The sequence below is a fragment of the Oryctolagus cuniculus genome, chromosome 15, assembly GCF_051225735.1.
Source record: "Oryctolagus cuniculus isolate XC-2025 breed Fujian yellow rabbit chromosome 15, ASM5122573v1, whole genome shotgun sequence".
NCBI classification, from domain to species: domain Eukaryota; kingdom Metazoa; phylum Chordata; class Mammalia; order Lagomorpha; family Leporidae; genus Oryctolagus; species Oryctolagus cuniculus.
In genome coordinates this window covers 86,155,994-86,175,820 of record NC_142881.1, presented here as the reverse complement: position 1 = coordinate 86,175,820, position 19,827 = coordinate 86,155,994, and the positions used below count along the sequence as shown (strand labels likewise).

Below are 19,827 nucleotides of genomic sequence, written 5' to 3'. Positions count from 1 at the left end.
GCTCTCTGCTGTGGCCAGGGAGTGCAGTGGAGGATGGCCCAAGTGCTTGGGCCCTGCACCCCATGGGAGACCAGGAGAAGTACCTGGCTCCTGCCATCGGATCAGCGGGTTGCACCGGCCACAGTGCGCCAGCCATGGTGGCCACTGGAGGGTGAACCAACGGCAAAGGAAGACCTTTCTCTCTGTCTCTCTCTCTCACTGTCCACTCTGCCTGCCAAAAAAAAAAAAAAAAAAAAGATTGCGCCCCGAGCACGGCTCTGGGAGGCAGACATTGCTAGTTGTGTCTCACGTGTGGCACTCAGATCTAAACCACTCTATGACCACTTCCAACAAATACCTTTAAAGATGTTTACTCTTTGCCCCTCCCTTCCATCTTCCTCCCTGGAGTGCAGGTGTAATGGCTGGAGCATTTGCCTCTGCTTTGCTCTCCTTGGGCACGGAGAGAACTCTCAGTTCCAAGGTCAGTCAATGCTTCAGATCCTCCCATGGGTACATGGGTGCTAAGGCCACCCGTGCTGCTCCCTGCTCTGGCCAGGTGATTTTTCCAGGTTTGGGAGAAGTGTCCCACTCCAGTTCTAATCCATCTAATTCTCCCTGCATTCCATGAGTACTGGGGGAAGGAGACACAGTCTCCCAGCCCATCCTCAGGACACCCGTGCCCTCTTCCTGTCTAGGGTTAGTTTTGGGGAGCCCAGTTTTGGGGACCCCTGTGCTTTCAAGACTGCACTTGGCCCTGGGGAGCCAGAAGGCATCATTTGCTTTCTCTAAGGCCCTTTGGAGGTTCCCACTTCCATCTAATCAGCACCAGGGCTTGGGCTTTGCCTAGAGGACCAAACCCCCTGGGGGGACTTCCTGTCCCTCCCGCTCCTAAGCTTGGTGCAGGAACCTGAAGCAGCCCCTAAGCCAGTGATGGAGAAGCCAGAGTTCCACACCCAGTCTCCCGGCTCGGTGGCCGCTCCTGGGGGTTGCCGCCCTGCCGCCCCCTCCACACCTGTGCCTGTTCCATCTCCTCACATGGCCATACACTTGTTCCCTTCTCCCACTCTGCCCACAAAAGGCCTGCTGGGAAAACCCTCCCGGGGCTCCCTAATGCGCTAGCAAGCCCACACTACCCTCAGGACGCCTGGGGCACTTGGCCTCTGCAGCCCGCTGTGTGCAGCACCTGATAGCTCCGCTCTGTCTGCCCGGTCAGCTTCTTTCAGCGCCTGTGCCCCAGCCTGGGTCAGCCCCTCACTCTGCTCTGCATACAATACAAGACGCTGCCGCGCCCTCAGATACCCCCTCCCCCGCCAGTGCTTCGGGCAGTAGCTGCCAGTGTAGCACCTGCGGCCCCGGAACCCTGGTCTGGTCCCCACTAGTGACCCCATGTCTGTGAGCTCATTGAGGACGCAGCCTGGCACCCAGAGCAAGGCGAGCACAGGGCTGTGGCTGTGGCTGGTCACGGGCTCAGAGGGGGTACAGTGGGGCTGGAATCTGCACACCCGGTGCAGAGAGGGGGCGTGGAGGCGCCCAGCTGGCTAATGGGGCGGGCAGCCACTTGTCAGGGCCTCATGGGATGGCAGCAGGAGGCTGCGGGCAGGGTAGGACTCAAGGCTTCTCCCTCTCTCCCTGCCAATCTGAATCCAACCCAGGGCTGACCACCGCCTCCCCATGCTCCGAGGGACAGAGGGACCCCGGTGGTGACTGCCACGGATGGGGGCAGGACCGGGAGCTGCAAGGGGAGCTGATGGGTGAGTGGCTTGACCTCTGACCTGTTGGCAAAGGCAGCCAGCCCTTCATGAGCACCTACTGTGTGCCAGGCCCCACTGTCAGGTTCCATCAGCAGTTGTGTCCAGCCAGGGGGCCAACAGCAGCCGGGCACACCCCTGGGCAGGACAGTGGAGACTTGGGACACTCCTTCCCAGCCAGGCATTGGCAAGGGTGACAGCAAGGGACAGCAGAGTGAGGGCTCCCCCGGGGAGGGGCTGAGGCCTCGCCATACCACGCAGACCCTGCAGGGCCCAACAGCTCAGCACCACCCAACAGGAACCAAGTCCTGGCTCATTAGCCAACGCCAGCCGGGGGGCAGGAGAGCAGCGCCTGCTGGGCCAGGTGGTCTTGCAAATGAACTCCCTGAATACAAGCACGGATCGGTCAGCTGCTGACAAGTGCATCGCATAAGGCAGACACCCAGCCACATCCGCCGTGACCACAGCCCCTGGGTAATGGGAAGGCGGGCGGTGGGCTGGAGGCGCACGGCGGGAGCCGTTTGTCTTGCGGTGTTCTCAGTGAGCACACCGAGGTGCACTTAATGTGGCCCATCAATCTTCCCCAGGAGCGCCTGCTCCGCGGAGGGAAGTGGGGCTCGGTGCTAGGAGAAGCTGGGGGCCTGGGGACTGACAGCTCTGTGCTGTGTGAACCCCAGAGGCCCATCAGGCCGTGGGGAGCAGCCCCAAGGCTGCTGCTGGGCCGGGCAGGGACCTTCCAGACTGTGGCTCAAGTAAGCAAGGCTCAAACAGACTCTTGGTGGCTCTGCACCCCTCCGAAGGCTGCTCCACTTCCCATCCAGCTCTCTGCTGTGGCCTGGGAAAGCAGCAGAAGATGGCCCAAGTGCTTGGGCCCCTGCACCCGCGTGGGAGACCTGGAAGAAGCTCCTGGCTCCTGGCTTTGGATCAGCTCAGCTCTGGCCATTGCCCACATGAAGAACCTGGACTTGACCTCTGGCTTTACCAAAGCAGCACATACCCCCTCACCTGCTGGGGCAGTGTCAGAGGAAGCCAGCTAAAATAGCAGGTTTAAATAATATGCAGAGGCTTACAACATATACCTGCAGGTTTCGATGGAAAATCTCTCATCATATCAATAACTAGGAATCCCAACTTGAGTACACAAAGACGAACAGGGGCCAGCGCTGTGGTGTAGCGGGTTAAAGCCCCAGGCTGCAGCACTGGCATCCCATATGGGCACTGGTTCGAGTCCCGGCTGCTCTACTTCCCATCCAGCTCTCTGCTATGGCCTGGGAAAGCAGTAGAAGATGGCCTGAGTCCTTGGGCCCTGTACCTAAGTGGGAGACCCAGAAGAAGCTCCTGGCTCCTGGCTTCAGATCTGTTCAGCTCTGGCTGTTGCAACCATTTGGGGAGTGAACCAGGGGATGGAAGATATCTCTCTCTCTCTCTCTCTCTCTCTCTCTCTCTCTCTCTCCCTCTCTGCTTCTGCCTCTAGTAACTCTGCCTTTCAAATAAATAAATGTTCGTTTAAAAAGAAAGAAAAGAAACTGAACTAACCCCAAAGAGAAGTTCAGTTAGAATGACAGCATAATTGTTACTAGAAGCCAGGGAGGCCACAAGGAAGTGGGCAAACACCTTTCGCGTGCTGACCGACAGGGACCGCCAACCCAGAATTCTGTATTTGCAGAAATATCCCCCAGAAACAAGGGAGGGCAATCGAAACATTCACGTAGGAGAAAACGACTAGGCGATTTATTCCTAGCAGACACACCTGAAAAGAATGGTGTACTCGCCCACGTTATCTGATACTATAATGAAATGCCCGAGCAAGGCTAAGTTTATAAAGAAAAGAGGTTTCCTGAACTCGCACAGTCTTGGAAGCTCGAAGTCCAAATAGCATCGTGCAGGTTCTTGTGAGGGCCCCAGGGCAGACGGCAGGAGCGCAGGTAGAAGTAAGAGACCACATCTCCAGACAGGGAGCCAGAGTCACCGGGGGTCTGGCTGGCTCTGAAAACTGCTGCGGGGGTCCCACAAGACATCCCCTAAACGCTACCAAGTGCAGCTCTGCAGGGACCCAAGTACCAGCCACCAGGCTCCGCCTCTTAAAGGTGCCACTCCCTCCCACACCTCCACACTGGGGACCAGATTTCCAATGCACGAATGTTTGGGAAGTACTCAAACCATATCCAGACCATAGCATATGTCTAAAGGAAGCTTTCATTAAAATAAAAAAAAAAGGAAATGATAAAAAGAGGAATATTGGTCTATGAAGGAAGAAAGAACATTAGAAAGAAAAAAGTCTGAGGGCACAACTGAATTTTCATTCTCCCTTTGAGTTTTCTCAGTTATGTTCAGCATTAAAGAAAAAAATGATGGCACTCCTTGATGTGGTTCTAAACGTATATATAAGAAAATGCTTAAAATGATTAGGTCATAAATGGTGTAGAATAAACGGAAGTAGAAGGTGTTAAGTTTTCTATGCTTCATTGGAATTTGTACGATTTCACCGGTAGTAGGCTATGATGTTATGTATATGTGAGGTTACACCTATAGAAACTGCTACAAGAAGCTATGCACACAGATAATGGTGAATAACATGTGGGCAGATCAAAATAGGATTCTAACAGATGATCATGTAACCCACTGGGAGGCCGGAAAAAGAAAACAGGAATTGAAAAATAGAGAAAACAGATCAAAAACAAAAAGGCGGCCGGCGCCGCGGCTCACTAGGCTAATCCTCCGCCTAGCGGCGCCGGCACACCGGGTTCTAGTCCCGGTCGGGGCGCCGGATTCTGTCCCGGTTGCCCCTCTTCCAGGCCATCCCTCTGCTGTGGCCAGGGAGTGCAGTGGAGGATGGCCCAGGTGCTTGGGCCCTGCACCCCATGGGAGACCAGGAAAAGCACCTGGCTCCTGGCTCCTGCCATCGGATCAGCGCGGTGCGCCGGCCGCAGCGCGCCGGCCGCGGTGGCCATTGGAGGGTGAACCAACGGCAAAGGAAGACCTTTCTCTCTGTCTCTCTCTCTCACTGTCCACTCTGCCTGTCAAAAAAAAAAATGGCATCAATAAGCCCTGACACATCAATAATTACAGTCAGTGTAAATGATCCAAGACCTCAATTAAAAGGTGGAGATTGGCGGAATGCACTAGAAAGCATTACTGAGCCCCGTGCTGTCTACAAGTAACTCACCCCAAGTATAGCAATCAAAGTTGGTTGTGAGTGAAAGAGAGAAAACGGATACCTCAGGCAAACATGGATTGAAAGACATCAGGGACCTCAGAGCAAAGAGAATCGCCTGGAGATGTCCAGGGACATTGCCTAGAAATAGAGGGTGAAGACCGAGCAAGGGCCGGCGCCGCGGCTCACTAGGCTAATCCTCCGCCTTGTGGCGCCAGCACACCGGGTTCTAGTCCCTGTCGGGGCGCCGATTCTGTCCCGGTTGCCCCTCTTCCAGGCCAGCTCTCTGCTGTGGCCAGGGAGTGCAGTGGAGGATGGCCCAAGTCCTTGGGCCCTGCACCCCATGGGAGACCAGGAGAAGTACCTGGCTCCTGGCTTCGGATCAGCGTGGTGCTCCGGCCGCAGCGCGCTGGCCGCGGCAGCCATTGGAGGGTGAACCAACGGCAAAGGAAGACCTTTCTCTCTGTCTCTCTCACTGTCCACTCTGCCTGTCAAAAAAAAAAAAAAAAAAAAAAAAAAAAAAAAAAAACAGCAAGAAGGCATAGCGGATGCATGCAGTGTGCCACAAAGCACAAAATGACAGGACTGACAGGAGAGGTAGACAAGTCCCTGACTGTACTTGGAGCCTTCAACGCCCCTTCCAGCAACTGAAAGGACAGGCGCTGGCGCTGTTTATGCCGCCACCTGCGACCCTGTCAACCCATATCAGAGTGCCAGTTTGAGTCCCGGCTGCTCCACTTCCAATCTGGCTTCCTGCCGATGCACACCCCGGGAAGGCAGCAGAAGATCACCCAAATACTTGGGCCTCTGCCATCCATGTGGGGGACCAGGATGGAGTTCCTGGCTCCTGGCTTCAGCCTGGCACAGACCTGGCTGTTGCCAGCCTTTTGGGGGAGTGAACTAGTGGATCGAAGATCTCTTTCTTTCTTACTCTCCCTCGTGCTCTGTGCTCTGCCTTTAACATAAATAAATGAATCTTTTTAAAAAGCACAATGGATAGGAAAAATGAGAGAAATTCACCAAGGATATGGAAGAATCCAACATGTTATGAATGGACAGGATCTAATTGATATTTTTAGAAAGACCTCACTCAACAACAGCAGAATGAAGTCTTTCCAAGTGCCCATGGGATATGCGCCAACATCAGCCATATCCAGGGCCATAAAACAACCTTCAACTGATTTAAAAGAATTGAGATAATACAAAATGAGTTCCATGCCTCTGTTGGGATCAAAGTAGAAATCAGTTACAAAAAAATAACAGGATCCAAACTTCTAGAAATTAAAGAGCACACTTTAAATACTCCCTAGGTCAAAGCAGAATTCTTAGGGGAAATTTGGTAAATACTCTGACATGACTATAAACTTAAATAGCTGTCATACAAATCTGTGAGATACAGCTAACATCCTGATGAGAGGGAGATTTGCGGCACCAAATGCTTACATTAGGAGAGGAAGAGAGGGGAAAAGGTGGGGCCAGCAAGGTGGGGTAGTAGGTTAAGCCTGTGCCGGCATCCCATAAGGCGCCAGTTCAAGTCCTGGTTGCTCCACTTCTGAGCCAGCTTTCTACAAATAAGCTTGGGAAAGCAGCAGAGGATGGCCCAAGTGCTTGGACCCCTGCACCCACCTGGGAGATCCGGATGCTCCTGGCTCCTGGCTTCGGATTGGCCCATCTCTGGCTATTGTGGCCATTTGGGGAGTGAACCAGCAGATGGAAGACCTCTCTCTAACTCTGCCTCTCAAATAAATAAATCTTAGAAGAGGAGGAGGAGGAGGAAAAGTCTCAGATTTATCTAGAAAAATAAGAATAGAATAAACCCAAAGCAAGCAGAAGGAAGAAAATAAAGATAAAAAATTAACAAAATTGAAAACAGGAAGAAAAAGAAGAGCCTTGAAAATAAAAGTTGATTCTTTCAGAAGACGAATTGAGCCTGTAGCAAGACTAACAGGTGAAAGAGAGAGAGAGGAGGAAGAGGAAAGAGAGAGAGAATCAGTGATATCAGGAATGAACGGGGGACATCACTATAGACCCTGCAGACATAAGGAGTGTAATAAGAGAATATTACAAAGAGCTCCGCGCACAACACACTGACAACTTAAATTAAATGGACCAATCCTTAAAAAGCATTAACTACCACAAGCACTGAAAATGAAACAGACAATTCCAACAGTCCCGTAACTATTAACAAGATTGAATGTGTAAGTTTAAATATTTATTTATTTATTTGAAAGTCAGAGTTACACAGAGAGAAGAGAGGCAGAGAGAGAGAGGTCTTCCATCCGATGGTTCACTCTCAGATGGCCGCAACGGCGGGAGCTGCACTGATCCAAAGCCAGGGGCCAGGAGCTTCTTCTGGGTCTCCCATGTGGGTGCAGGGGCCCAAGCACTTGGGCCATCCTCCACTGCTATCCCAGGCCATAGCAGAGAGCTGGACAGGAAGTGGAGCAGCTGGGTCTCGAACCGGTGCCCACATGGGATGACGGTGCTTCAGGCCAGGGCGTTAACCCACTTCACCACAGCGCCGGCCCCGAATGTGTAAGTTTAAATACAGTACAGAAAACAAACATGAAAGCCACAGCGATGGCTGGTGTTGTGGCACAGTGGGCTACGTCAGCACTCGTGATGCTCCACATCGGAGCACCGGTTCAAGTTCTGGTGGCACCGATTATGATCCAGCTCCCTGCTAATGTGCCTGGGGAGGCAGCGGATGATAGCCCAGGTCCTTGGCTCCTGCCACCCAAGTGGGAGACCAGGATTGAGCTCCTGGCTTCCCGTTTTGGCTTGGCCCAGACCTAGCTGTTATAGCCTTTAGGGGAGTGAACCAGTGGGTGGAAGGTCTCCCCCTCTCTCTGTCATTCTGCCTTTCAAATAAACAAATAAGTCTTACTAAAAAAACAAAAGCGGAACTGCAGGTCAATATTCCCCATGAATATAGGTATGAAGACATGGAACAATGTATCAGCAGATAAAAGTAAGCAATACAGAGAAAGAAACAGCACAATGTCCAAGTGGGCTTATTCCAAGGATGTAAGATTGGTAAAGCCGCCACCTGCAGTGCCAACATCTCATATGGGCGCTGGTTCTAGTCCTGGCTGCTCCACTTCCAATCCAGCTCTCTGCTATGGCCTGGGAAAGCAGTAGAAGATGGCCCAAGTGCTTGGGCCCCTGCACCACATGGGAGACCCAGCAGAAGCTCCTGGATCCTGGCCTTGGATTGGCATAGCTCTAGCCATTGCGGCCAATTGGGGAGTGAAGCAGTGGATGGAAGACCTCTCCCTCTCTCTCTGTCTCTCTCTGTCTCTCTCTCTCTCTCCCTCTCCCTCTCTCTTTCTCTCTCTCTGTAACTCTTCCTCTCAAATAAACAAATAAATCTGCTAGTGCAGTCCCTGGGAGGCAGCAGTGATGGTTAAGTAGTTGGGTCCCCCCCACCCATGTGAAAGACTTGGATTAAGTCTGGAGAAGGGTAGGAGATGGAGAAAAAACAAACAAACAAACAAAAAAACACACCCATGACTGCCTTGCACCTAACATCCTGCACCTAACCTGGCAAGTGAGGGCCGGGAGACGGTGGCCAGGGAGAGACGCCTGGTGTGTGTGCACACAGGGCACAGGAGATGTGAGACAGCCCAGGGAAGCTGAGTGCACCAGGGTGAGGATCCCACACAAGGAGCAAAGCCCATGCAGCCTGAGTATCCACGGGCTACGTCCTCTGCATGGACCATGCCCATTCATTCCGCAGCTGCCCGTTTCCAAGTTCACCAGATTTTTTTTCCCAGGGAGGCTGCGGGCCTTCAGGGTCCCCAGAGTGTTTCCCCAAATCTAATAAGAGCTACCATTTAGCAAACACCCTCTGTGCAGCAGGCTCCAGGCCATCTGCTCACATCCCATCCCCTCGTCCTCCCCACACGGCGGCTGCCGTCTCCATACCGTGGGCCAGAAAGCCTAGGCTGCAGGAGCCAGAGACGGGCGCAAGTGGAGGCTAGGCCTCTGTCCCCTGGCCCACTGGCCTGTCCAGTCTGGATGCTCCAGGCCAGTCCCTAAAGAACTTCATGCTTCTGGTGTGGGAGGGAGGCACCGGCCTTGGTCCCTCCCTGGAGAAAGAAAATCACATTTTTAGTCTCAGGAGCACAGGAGGTGCTTCTGGGCCAATTAAATCAGAGAGGTCGTTAGTGCCGCTGTGTAATTGGTTTTCAAACCAGCAGACTTGCCCAGCTCTGGCAAAGGGCCCCCATCCCGCGTGGTCCTTGCAGACCATGACCATGGCCTTCTGCAGCCACAACTGTGCCTTCTGTCTGCTCCTTCCTCGAGAGCAGTGGTGCAGCTCTAACTGGCTGCTGAGATGCACAGACAAATAGCACCTGCCTCCGAGGTCTGTGTGCAGGATCTCCACCCAGCGCCCAGGGAAGCCAACAGGCTCGGGGGGCCTCTCCAGCCTGGCCATCCTTTTCCGACAAATTGACAAGCTCTGTAGTCTTCCAGACTCAGGCCGAATGTCTAATTAAATTTCCAGCCCAGGATAACGGGGTTGGCTCCTTCTGGGTTCAGGGAGGCCACAGCTTCGTGGCTGAGTCGGGAGGGACATCCTGAGCCCCTATGCTGGTCTTCAGCAGCCCAGCCAGGCCGGTGGCTGTCCTGGTGTCATCAGCCACTGCCCCGGAGTTGGGAGGCAAAGCTACTTCCTCCGTTCACCAAGCTTCAGGAAGCAAGGGTCAGAAAGGGGAGCTTGGCGCACGGCTGTTACTAACACCCAAGTGGGTCCCAGTCTGGGCTGCACGTTTGCAAACACCAGGACGCTTTAAAATAGATTCCTTGGCCCTACTCCTATCCTACTGGAAAATCACTGGGGCCCAGGAACGTTTTGTTTCCGTCTTAAGGAATGCTCTAGACGATCCTGATGTCATCAACAACCCCAGTCTGCAGCCAGGGCTGAATCACACTGACCTCAGCCCACCTGGCTTGAGCGACAAGTTCCACTCGGGACAGGAAGCCCTTCTGGGCTGCGGCAGGTCCAGGAGGCAGCCTCCACTGTCCCTCTGGGCAGGGGGTGGGCGGCTCTGTCTGAACTGCTCCTTTGGTTTTAGGCTGTGCGTCCAGCACCTTGGCCCCCAGCACGGCACTTGGCCTGTGGCCGATGAGTCCCAACAAGGCACCTGGCTACCCTCCTCATGCATTTCAGCCGTGTCACCCTGGCAGTCCCTGGATCTCCACCAGCCCCACCTCCTCAGGGTCAGACAGGCTGACACTAGGGCTGACGGATGGGGGCTGCCCAGGCTGCGGGAGGGCCAGAGACAGTGTCTCCAAGGAGACAGGTTGATGAAATAAAAGGCTGGGCAACTGCATGCAAACTCAGACGCACATGTCGCCCACAGTTAGGCTCCTTGGCCCAGACCTCGCCAGAAGCAGCAGAGGTCGGCTTGGCCAGGGCCTCCTGCTGCATGGCACCTGCCTGGACCCCAGGGGGCCAGGTCCCAGGGAGGGAGGTGGAGGCCTCAGGGCTGAAACTGCTCAGCCCACTCCATGGCATTCATCAGGACACTGCTGTGGGCCACAGGGATGCTCAGCTCCCACAGCCACGGCCGGCCAGCTTCCCAGAGGCAGGGAGATATCGGTGACAAACCTGCCCTCGTGGCTCACTGCTCCGTGGGACCCCTCGGTGGACGTGGTCCTCTCCCCCTGAGCCCTGCCAGTCCCACTGTATGGCTAACCACTTCTGCACGTGCTCCACTCACCTTCTTGCCCCTTCCCTTGGAGCTGGGACCACTGGGCTGTATCCCCCATCACCGCTGTCCCCTCTGTCCCTGCCCAACCACCCCCCTCCCGTGCCCCGACCTGCTCCCAGCTCTGCATCAGGACCATACGGGCCCCTCCAGCCTCGCTTTCTCCCTCCTTGGGACCACTCAAGGCATTGCCCCCCATAACTTGAATATCACGTCTTCTCTCAATTCCTCCACCAGTTTCCCGTGGACAATCTCATCTCAACAGCCACTCCCGAGGGCATAGTAGAGGACCTGCTGGCTCCCAGGGTCCTGTCCCCTCTGACGCCTCTGTCCAAGCACCCCACACGCTGGTCATAGCCTGGGCTTTCGGGTTCACAACTCTGTTCCATGACTCCACTCCTAACCCTTGCAACCTCCACCAGCCCTGCCTCCTACGCTCGCCATCCGTCAGTCACTCCGGATTCCAGTTCCCTCAAAATACTCATGCTGAAGTCCCAGCAGGCAGCCCCTCAGCGTCTGACAGTGCGCAGGGGTAGGGGCTTCCTCATTCTCAATGAAGAGAAGCCATCAGGAGGACCTGAGCACCAGGACTGGTGTGCCCGTGAGAAGAGGAGACCAGGGCGCAGATGTGCACAGAAGGAAGATGATGTGAAGACCCCGGGGAGAACGAGCCAAGCAGCAAGGCCTCAGGAGAAGCTGGCCCCGACCTTGGTCTTGACCTTCAGCCTTCAGAACTGTGGAACAACGCACTTCCGGGGCTGAAGCCGCCAGGTCTGTGGCATGGTGTTGGGGCAGCCAAGCACACTGAGACCCCCTCCTTACTCAGCACTCCCAGCAGCCCCTCCTGCCTCTCCCGGGGACCCAGCGGCTCCTTGCGTGGAACCGAGAAGCTAAACACGGGGGAGCATGAGCAGGTGTTGCGTGAGGAGGCTAATCCACTTCTCCAGACGCTCTGAAATCTCATCCAGGAGTTCGAGTTCCTGCCCCACGTCCCACGAGCCCGTTTCATACGTTCTTCGTTGTCTTCAGCATCCCACTGGCCCGCACCTCTCTCAGCTCCTGGCTGTGACTTCTCTGTTCAGAGACCAGGGGCCACCAATTGGAGCCACCGCCACTGCCACCACTGCTATACTATAGGCCCTGGGCCCGGGGTTTCTGTTTTCCCTGTACCAGCTCAAAGTCTCCATTTCTCTGGCTTCCCTCTTTTTCCTTGGCCAGAGTTCCACACCTCCACCATTCTCCTGTCTCTTACAATTCCATTCACTGGACTCCCTCCACGCACCTGTATACGTACACCATGCACCTGCCTCTCCTACTCAGAACATTTCTGTTGATGCCTGTGCTTGTCTGGTAACGTCTCCAATTTTCTGTTCCTTGTAATGACGCAACATTTGAAACGAGCAGCCTGGAGGAGCAGTGGGTTTAGCCGCCCTGTGCAATGCCAGCATCCCACGTCAGAGCACTGGTTCAAGTCTTGGCTGCTGCGTTTCCCATCCAGCTCTCTGCTAATGCACCTGGGAAAGCAGCAGAAGATGGCCCAGGTGCTTGGACCCCTGCCATCTCTGTGGGAAACCTGGATGCAATCCCTGGCCATCTGGGGAGTGAACCCAAGATGATCTCTCCTCTCTCTCTCTCTCTCTGCCTTTCAAACAAATATTTTTTTTTTTATTAAAGAGTCACCTACATTTGCTGGTTCCACTCATTAGCCACATCATCAACAGTTCCTATCTCCTGCAGCTCCAGCCTGACCCTTGCCAAGCTCACCATCTCCTCCCTGTTCCGTGGCCCCGCAAGCTCGTGGCAGCGTTGCACGTGGCCGGCTGCTCCCTACCTCCTTCCAGGATCCTGGTGGCATCTCCTGGCCCCTCCCCGAGCTGCTCTGCTCCGTGCCTTTGCTCTCTTCCCGCCTCCCCCTCCCCACCGGACCTCTGCGGGCCCCTCCTCTTCTGCATCTCCATGATCTCATCCAGGCCTGGGCCTTTTAATATCATTTAGGTGCTGATGGTTCTCCAATTTATATCTCTGCTCTGACCTCCCCTGCAAGCGCCAGACGCATTCATCTAACCTGACGTCTGCATTCAGATGACTCAAGATGAGATTTCTCCATCCCGCACCCACCCTTCCACTCGCTGTCCATCTCGGCAAATGGCACCACCCTCCGCTCCCCGGCTTGCACTTAAAGCAACCCAGGCCTCTCTCTGCCTCACCCTTCTTTTCTTTCCGGCTGCTTTTGCTTTGAGATCTATCACCCACACCACAACTGCTTCCTAAACGGTCGCCCTATTTCTCGCCGGGCGGGTAGGCGACACACTCAGCGCTAATGGGATTAATCCGATTGCCCAGGGGCAGGTGCGTGTCTTCCCTCCTTTGTGTGGTGCATCGCTCAGAAACAGCGCTGCCATTCAGAAAGCCAGATCAAGCGCCATGAACAAATTAATTCCGATTAGCACAGCCCAAGCACTTAGGCCCCAGGGCGATCCCGGTCAGTGCTGGAGGGAGTGGCTTGGCCCTGGCCTGCTAATAAAGTGGAAACCGAGCTGGAAGCAGAGGCGATTATTTTGACGCCTGTCTCTTTCCCTGCAGGGCCCGATTTCACCACGGTCTCCAGAGAGAATGAACTCACTTTCTAATAGCGAGTTATTAATGCCCCGCCTCAGCCGTCAGGTCCGCCAGAGCGGTCGGCTCTCCCCACTCCCTGTGGCTCCACGGCCTTCTACTTAGGACCAAGTATCCAGCAGGTGCCTAATAATTGGAGGACAGGATAAATCAGCAAGTGGGAAGTAAGTCTGGGACCAGGCACTGCCAGTACTTCGTTCTTTTATTGAAATGTACGTGGTCTCCCACTGCGGATGGCATGGTAGATTCAGAGCTAAACCAAGGCAGAGTCCTTTGGGATGTTGCAGACGGGCGGAGGGAGGGAGAGCATCAGCACTCACCCTAGAGATGAGCCACACCAGCCAGGACAAGCACACCGGCCACAGAGACCGAGGCTGCGGGCAGGAGGGAGGGCAGGGGGCTCCCAGATGCCCAAGGCTGAGACAGCTGGGCTGAGCTCTGCTCGGGGCAAGGAGCCAGCAGCTCCCTCTAGAGACAGGGTCTCCAGGAAGGGCTAGACGTGTCCCTGATGATGGGCCAGCTTTGCCCACACTCAGTCCACCTGCCTGGATACCACCCTCCCGCCTTCCAACTCGGCCCCCTCACTCACTCATGGCACTGGGCTTGGCCCTATTCCCACTTCTTCTTCCAACAAAGCCTTTCAAGGTTCCAAGTAGAAGACTGGCGCTGTGGCACCATAAGCCAGGCATCCCATATGGGCACCGGTTCACGTCCCGGCTGCTCCACTTCTGATCCAGCTCCCTGCTGATGCTCCCGGGAAAGCAGGAAAAGATGGTCCCAGTGCTTGGGCCCTGCACCCACAGATGCTCCCGGCTCCTGGGTTCAGCTTGGCCTAGCCCACGCAGGCTGTTGTGGCCATCTGGGGGAGTGAACCATCAGATGGAAGCACGCTCTCTCTGCCTTTCCAATAAAAAAATCAATAAGCTTTAAAAAATTTCTATCAAAATTTTTAATCCCAATTGGAAGGGTTCCCTCCCCTCTCTGAACTCCCAAAGCACTTATTTGGCACCTGCTGTCTCCGCGGCCTTCTATGGGTAAACATTGTGGTGTATTTGAAGCCTGCCTCCCCCACCCCATTTCCTCTCTTCCTGTTTCTCTGTCCCGGGGCTGCCCCGTCTCCTCTGATTCTCCCAGCCCCCTGGGACTGGTCAGGTCCTCAGCTACAGACAGGCAGGGAGTCAGAGGGGACTGCCGGACCCACTGACACGCAGACAGGTGAGAGGGAGACTCCTAGAAGCTCTGCCTCTCATCCCAGGATGTCCAAGATGAGCAAGAATTGAAAGGAATTCCTTCACCTGGGAGGCAGTGCTGTGCCCAGGGGGTTAAGCTGCCTCCCCTGTCGCCGGCATCCTACAGTGAGCACTGGTTCGAGTCCCATCTGCTCCGTTTCTGATCTGACTCCCTGATAATGCATCTGGGAAAGCAATGAATGATGGTCCAAGTGCTTAGGCCCCCGCCACCCATGTGGGAGACTCAGATGGAGCGCCTGGCTTCTGGCTTCAGCTTGACCCAGTTCCTGGCTGATGCAGCCATTTGGGGAGTGAACCAGTGGGTGGAAGATTCTCTCTCTCTCTCTTCCCCTTTGTCACTTTGCCTTTCAGTAAAATAAATCTTAACAAAAAGGAGGAAGGTGGAAAGGAAGGGAGGGAGGGAGGGAGGGAGGGAGGCAGAAAGAAAGACTCCATCCAACTCCTGAGACTAGAGTTGGCCTTGGATTTTAGAAGAAGTTTCCAGAAGATGATTTAAAGTGTCCAAGAATATTCCTGGCTTTCCAGTGGGAATGCTCAGAGATGTTTCAAGACCAGGGTCACCTTGACAATGAAAAGGCCCAGAGCCAAGAGATGAGATAAGGGAGACGGCCAGCCACCCTCCCACAGACGGGCCCCAGCCCAGCCCATCTATCCACTCTCCAATGACTGAGATCTCCAACGGTTTTCCTAGATGCCCCCCAAGCCCCTTCCTGTCCTCACCATCCCGGCGCTAGCAAGGCTCACCCAGAAAGCCAGGATATCTGTAGATGAGACTCGAGGGGCCTGTGCAAAAGACCACTGGCCTGGGCTCCCTGCGCTATGGCCAATGGGGGTGAAGCCATGGCGCCCGACCCCAGAGGTGATGGTGGTGGCTGGGGGGCAGAGCCAGAGGACAGGAGATGTGGGGCGACGGGCACCGCTGCTGCTGACCTTTCACAAGAGCCGTCCTGGCCTCGGCCCACTCGCTCCTCCCGTCTGTCGTCAGCAGGCCGATGGGGGGCAGGCGGCGGTCCTCGCTGGCGGCCATTCTGACTATCTTTCTCAGCTGAGTGAACAGGTCCCCCTCACTGAGACGGCGGAAGTTAACGACAACATCCAAGACAAAGAACTGCGGGAGAAACAGGAGGGACATGTCACCCGGGCGCCCGTTGTCGCCAGCCAGGCACCGGGTGGGCTTGGGAAGGGGACGCTATTCCAGGGCTGGGAGTGGGGGTGCGGGGAGTGCTAAATCATTCCCACTGGGGGCACCAACCCAGCGCTGACCGCTGACTGGGCTTCACGCTGCTCACAGCTATGAGGACTGATCCAAAGGAAAATTTGTGTAGTTCCTGCAATACCCAAAGCCGTTACATTTGTAGGGGAACTGGGTATAAATTGGCACAGCCGGCCGGCGCCGCAGCTCACTAGGCTAATCCTCCGCCTTGTGGCGCCGGCACACCGGGTTCTAGTCCCGGTCGGGGCGCCGGATTCTGTCCCGGTTGCCCCTCTTCCAGGCCAGCTCTCTGCTGTGGTCAGGGAGTGCAATGGAGGATGGCCCAGGTGCTTGGGCCCTACACCCCATGGGAGACCAGGAGAAGCACCTGGCTCCTGCCTTCGGATCAGCGCGGTGCGCCGGCTGCAGCGCGCCGGCCGCGGCGGCCATTGGAGGGTGAACCAACGGCAAAGGAAGACCTTTCTCTCTGTCTCTCTCTCTCACTGTTCACTCTGCATGTCAAAAAAAAAAATTTAAAAAAAAAAATTGGCACAGCCACCATCGGAAGAGCAGCATTCACTGAAACTTCCTTGTGCATGCCTGTGACTCAGCAATGGCCCTTATACATGCAGACCGCAGCCCAAGGCACGTGCACCAGAGGACATAGGAGGGGCTCTGTGTGGCAGCCTTGTTTGCAATGGCAAAACGGTGGGAGGAGCCTCACTGTTCTCCAGAAAGGGCATGGCTGAGTGATAGGTAGTGAGTGTCCTTGTACGGTGGACACACCCAGCATTCAAAGTAAGGAACCAGGAGCCGGTGATGTGGCATAGCGGGTAAAGCCGCCACCTGCAGTGCCGGCATCCCATATGGGTGCCGGTTCAAGTCCCGGCTGCTCTACTTCCCATCCAGCTCTCTGCTGTGGCCTGGGAAAGCAGTAGAAGATGGCCCAAGTGCTTGGGCCCCTGCACCCGCGTGGGAGACCCAGAAGAAGCTCCTGGCTCCTGGCTTCAGATCAGCTCAGCTCTGGCCATTGTGGCCAATTGGGGAGTGAACCAGCGGATGGAAGACGTCTTTCTCTCTCTCTCTCTCTCTCTCTCTCTCTCTCTCTCGCTTGCTCTCTGACTCTACTTTCTCTGTATAACTCTGACTTTCAAATAAATAAATAAATATTAAAAAAAAAAAAAGTCTATGCAGAGACCCAGGTCCAGACTCCTTTTGAGCTGATTGACAGTGAAGTCTTGGCTCCCGCCCAGGGCAGTGACCACGTGTAGCCTGGCCCAGGGCAGGAGCTCTCAGAGTAACTCTGGAAGGGCGGACTTCTACACAGCGGGGCGGGGGGGTGGGGGATGGGAAGTGTTGGGCTTGGCTTTTGAATGAAGGAGGGCTGGGAACAACCTCTCTGTGACGTCTGCTTGTATAGAACAAGAGTTTGGGACACTGAGAGGGAGATAGGAGCCCTTCCTCTCATCAGCTTGTCGGGGGTCTGTGCTGGCTCTGGGGACCCCGGTCTGAGGCCCTGAGCTACAGGGCACAAAGTGGGGGCCTTGGGGCCCCCGGTCAGACCTGGGAGTCCTTTCCACTCTCGGGCAGACTGTTTTGCTCATGGGAACCTCACTTCCCCATCTGGCAAATGGAGGCGCTGAGGGCCCCTGCACGGTCAGGTGGAGTGTGGTCTGGCACATGGGAGGGCCCACACGTCCGTCTGTAACTCTGTTCTGTCTGTGCAGGGCCCCTGGGGGGCCACAGCCAGGGTGAGTGCATAGAAACAAGTGGCTGGGCAGCTGGAGGGGCTGGCAGGCTCCCGGGGCATGCAGGGAGTTCTTCAACCTGCCCGGGCCCGGGACACCACCGTCTGTCTGGTGATTCTCCTCATTCCGAAAGCCCACGCGTGGAGGGAGATGGCACTGACTGGGAGCAAGAGACCCCATGTTGGGGCCACGGTGCCCCCAGCTCCCCGTGTGATTCAGGGGCATGGGCTTGAGCTCCCTGGGAGAAGTAGGGATGGAAGGACACATCCACTCGCTCCCGGAGCCCGAGAGGCGGCAGTGGTGACAAGGCGCGGCTTACCTGGTTGCAGCAGGCTACAATGATGTGCTCCGGCTCGGGCATGATGCTGCTCTTCTGGGCCACCAGTGTGTCCCGGGCATGTCCGGGGAGCCGGTAGGAAGAGAAGAGCCCATAGTATTGTTTCATGCAGAGGGGCTGTCCAGACAGCTGGCCCTTGGCGCAGTCCGTGGGGATGGAGTGGCTGGAGGCGGGGTGGGGGGAGTGGGGGAGGAGGAAGGCAGGTGGTCAGGTAGAGAGGGACTTGGAACTGGTTCTGCTGCAACTTGGTTAGGTAAACTGAGGCACACACCCAGGGCTGCATGTCAGTTGCGGAACTCAGTTCTCCACTTTCTGAAGAGCGATCCATTTCCGGGGCCCGTGGGAGAGCCCCAGGCTTGCGTCACACCTCTGTCAATCCTCGTCATTCCAGCCTCTCGCACGGCATTGCAAACCTCACCATTCGGCCCTGGGTGCCTTTGCTTATGTGGCCTCTGCTTGGCCCACGTGCACCCATCCTTGCATTCAGTGTTTAGAAAGCTCCTTCCCCTCTTTCAAAAGCCTGCTCCTGTAGCCTGTCTTCTGGAAGCCCCTTCTTGAGTTCAAGGCAGCAATGTCTCTCCCCTGTGATGTCACCATGCCTGTGTCTGTTCTTCTTCCCTCCCTCCCATCCACCCATCCATCCACCTTCCACTCATCCATCCATCTACCCATCCCCCACCATCTACCCACCCATCCATCCATCCACCCACCACCCATCCGTCCACCTACCACCCATCCATCCACCCATCCATCCATCCATCCACCACCCATCCATCCACCCACCACCCATCCATCCACCTACCACCCATCTATCCACCCATCCATCCACCCACCCATCCATCCATCCACCCACCACCCATCCGTCCACCTACCACCCATCCATCCACCCATCCATCCATCCATCCACCACCCATCCATCCACCCACCACCCATCCATCCATCCATCCACCACCCATCCATCCACCCACCCATCCATCCACCTACCACCCACCCATCCATCCACCCATCCATCCACCCACCACCCATCCATCCACCCATCCATCCACCTTCCACTCATCCATCCATCTACCCATCCCCCACCATCTACCCACCCATCCATCCACCTACCACCCATCCATCCATCCATCCATCCACCACCCATCCATCCACCCATCCATCCATCCACCCACCACCCGTTCATCCACCCACCATCCACCCACCACCCATCCATCCACCCATCCATCCATCCACCTACCACTCATCCATCCACCCATCCATCCATCCACCCACCCATCCATCCACCTACCACTCATCCACCCATCCATCCACCCACCCATCCATTCACCCACCATCCATCCATCCATCCTTCTACCCACTGTCCATCCATCCATCCTTTCAGCCAACAAAGACTCTCTGAGCACCTCTCAATGTCACGCACCCTTCTAGGACCTGAGACATAGCAGCAAACAAGATATGCATTGTCTGCTCTCTTAGTGTGCACGTCCTGGGATGTGTGGGTGGGGAGTAGCTGAAGAGATGGGAGAATTTTGGGCACTGAGACAAAATGAGTGGCAGGGCCAGAGGGTGGCAGCTGGAGCAGGGTCACTGAAGCCCAGTAGCACAAGCTGAGCCCTAAGGGGGGTGGGGGTGGGGGTGGTGTTGTCTCAAAGAGCAGGTGTCACACTGAGCTGTCGTGACTGACACATGACAGTGAGTGCTGGAACCCAGACACACCTATAGCCATGTGGTGGGAGGTGTAGAGTTGTTGAATCCAATAATGAAACTTGCAGTCTCAGGTTTCTGCTTTTGTACCACGTGTCCAGTAATTCAAGTTTTGTTGTGTTTTACAAACAAATTAAAAAATTGGAGAAAAAGTAAAAACACCCACTAGTCTTTCTGCAGAGATAGTCTGAGAAGCACCGGCCGAGTGTTGAGGGGGTGGGTGAGGCTGGGTGAGGGGCTACAGGGCAGGCAGGCAGGGACAGACTCAGAGGGCTGCCGGCGCAGGTGGGCTTTGCTGTACTTTCTGCTTTGGTAATGACCAAGGAAGGAAGCTGCAGCTGAGACAGGAGGGCGAGGGAGGCTCATGGGTGTGTTCTCCAGGGAG

General features: G+C 55.5%; 1 protein-coding gene across 3 annotated transcripts in view; it reads right to left on the bottom strand.

The window, feature by feature from the left end:
* Positions 1 to 19,827, bottom strand: part of CHAT (choline O-acetyltransferase) — a 53,458-nt gene that overhangs the window by 18,215 nt on the left and 15,416 nt on the right. For all 3 annotated transcript variants that reach the window (XM_089314180.1, XM_070058107.2, XM_070058108.2), the window contains 2 exons: positions 17,724 to 17,904; positions 15,395 to 15,572 (listed from right to left, as the gene is read on the bottom strand). In XM_089314180.1, the coding sequence (XP_089170306.1) occupies positions 15,395 to 15,572; positions 17,724 to 17,904 (359 nt within the window). The remainder of the gene's footprint in view (positions 1 to 15,394; positions 15,573 to 17,723; positions 17,905 to 19,827) is intronic.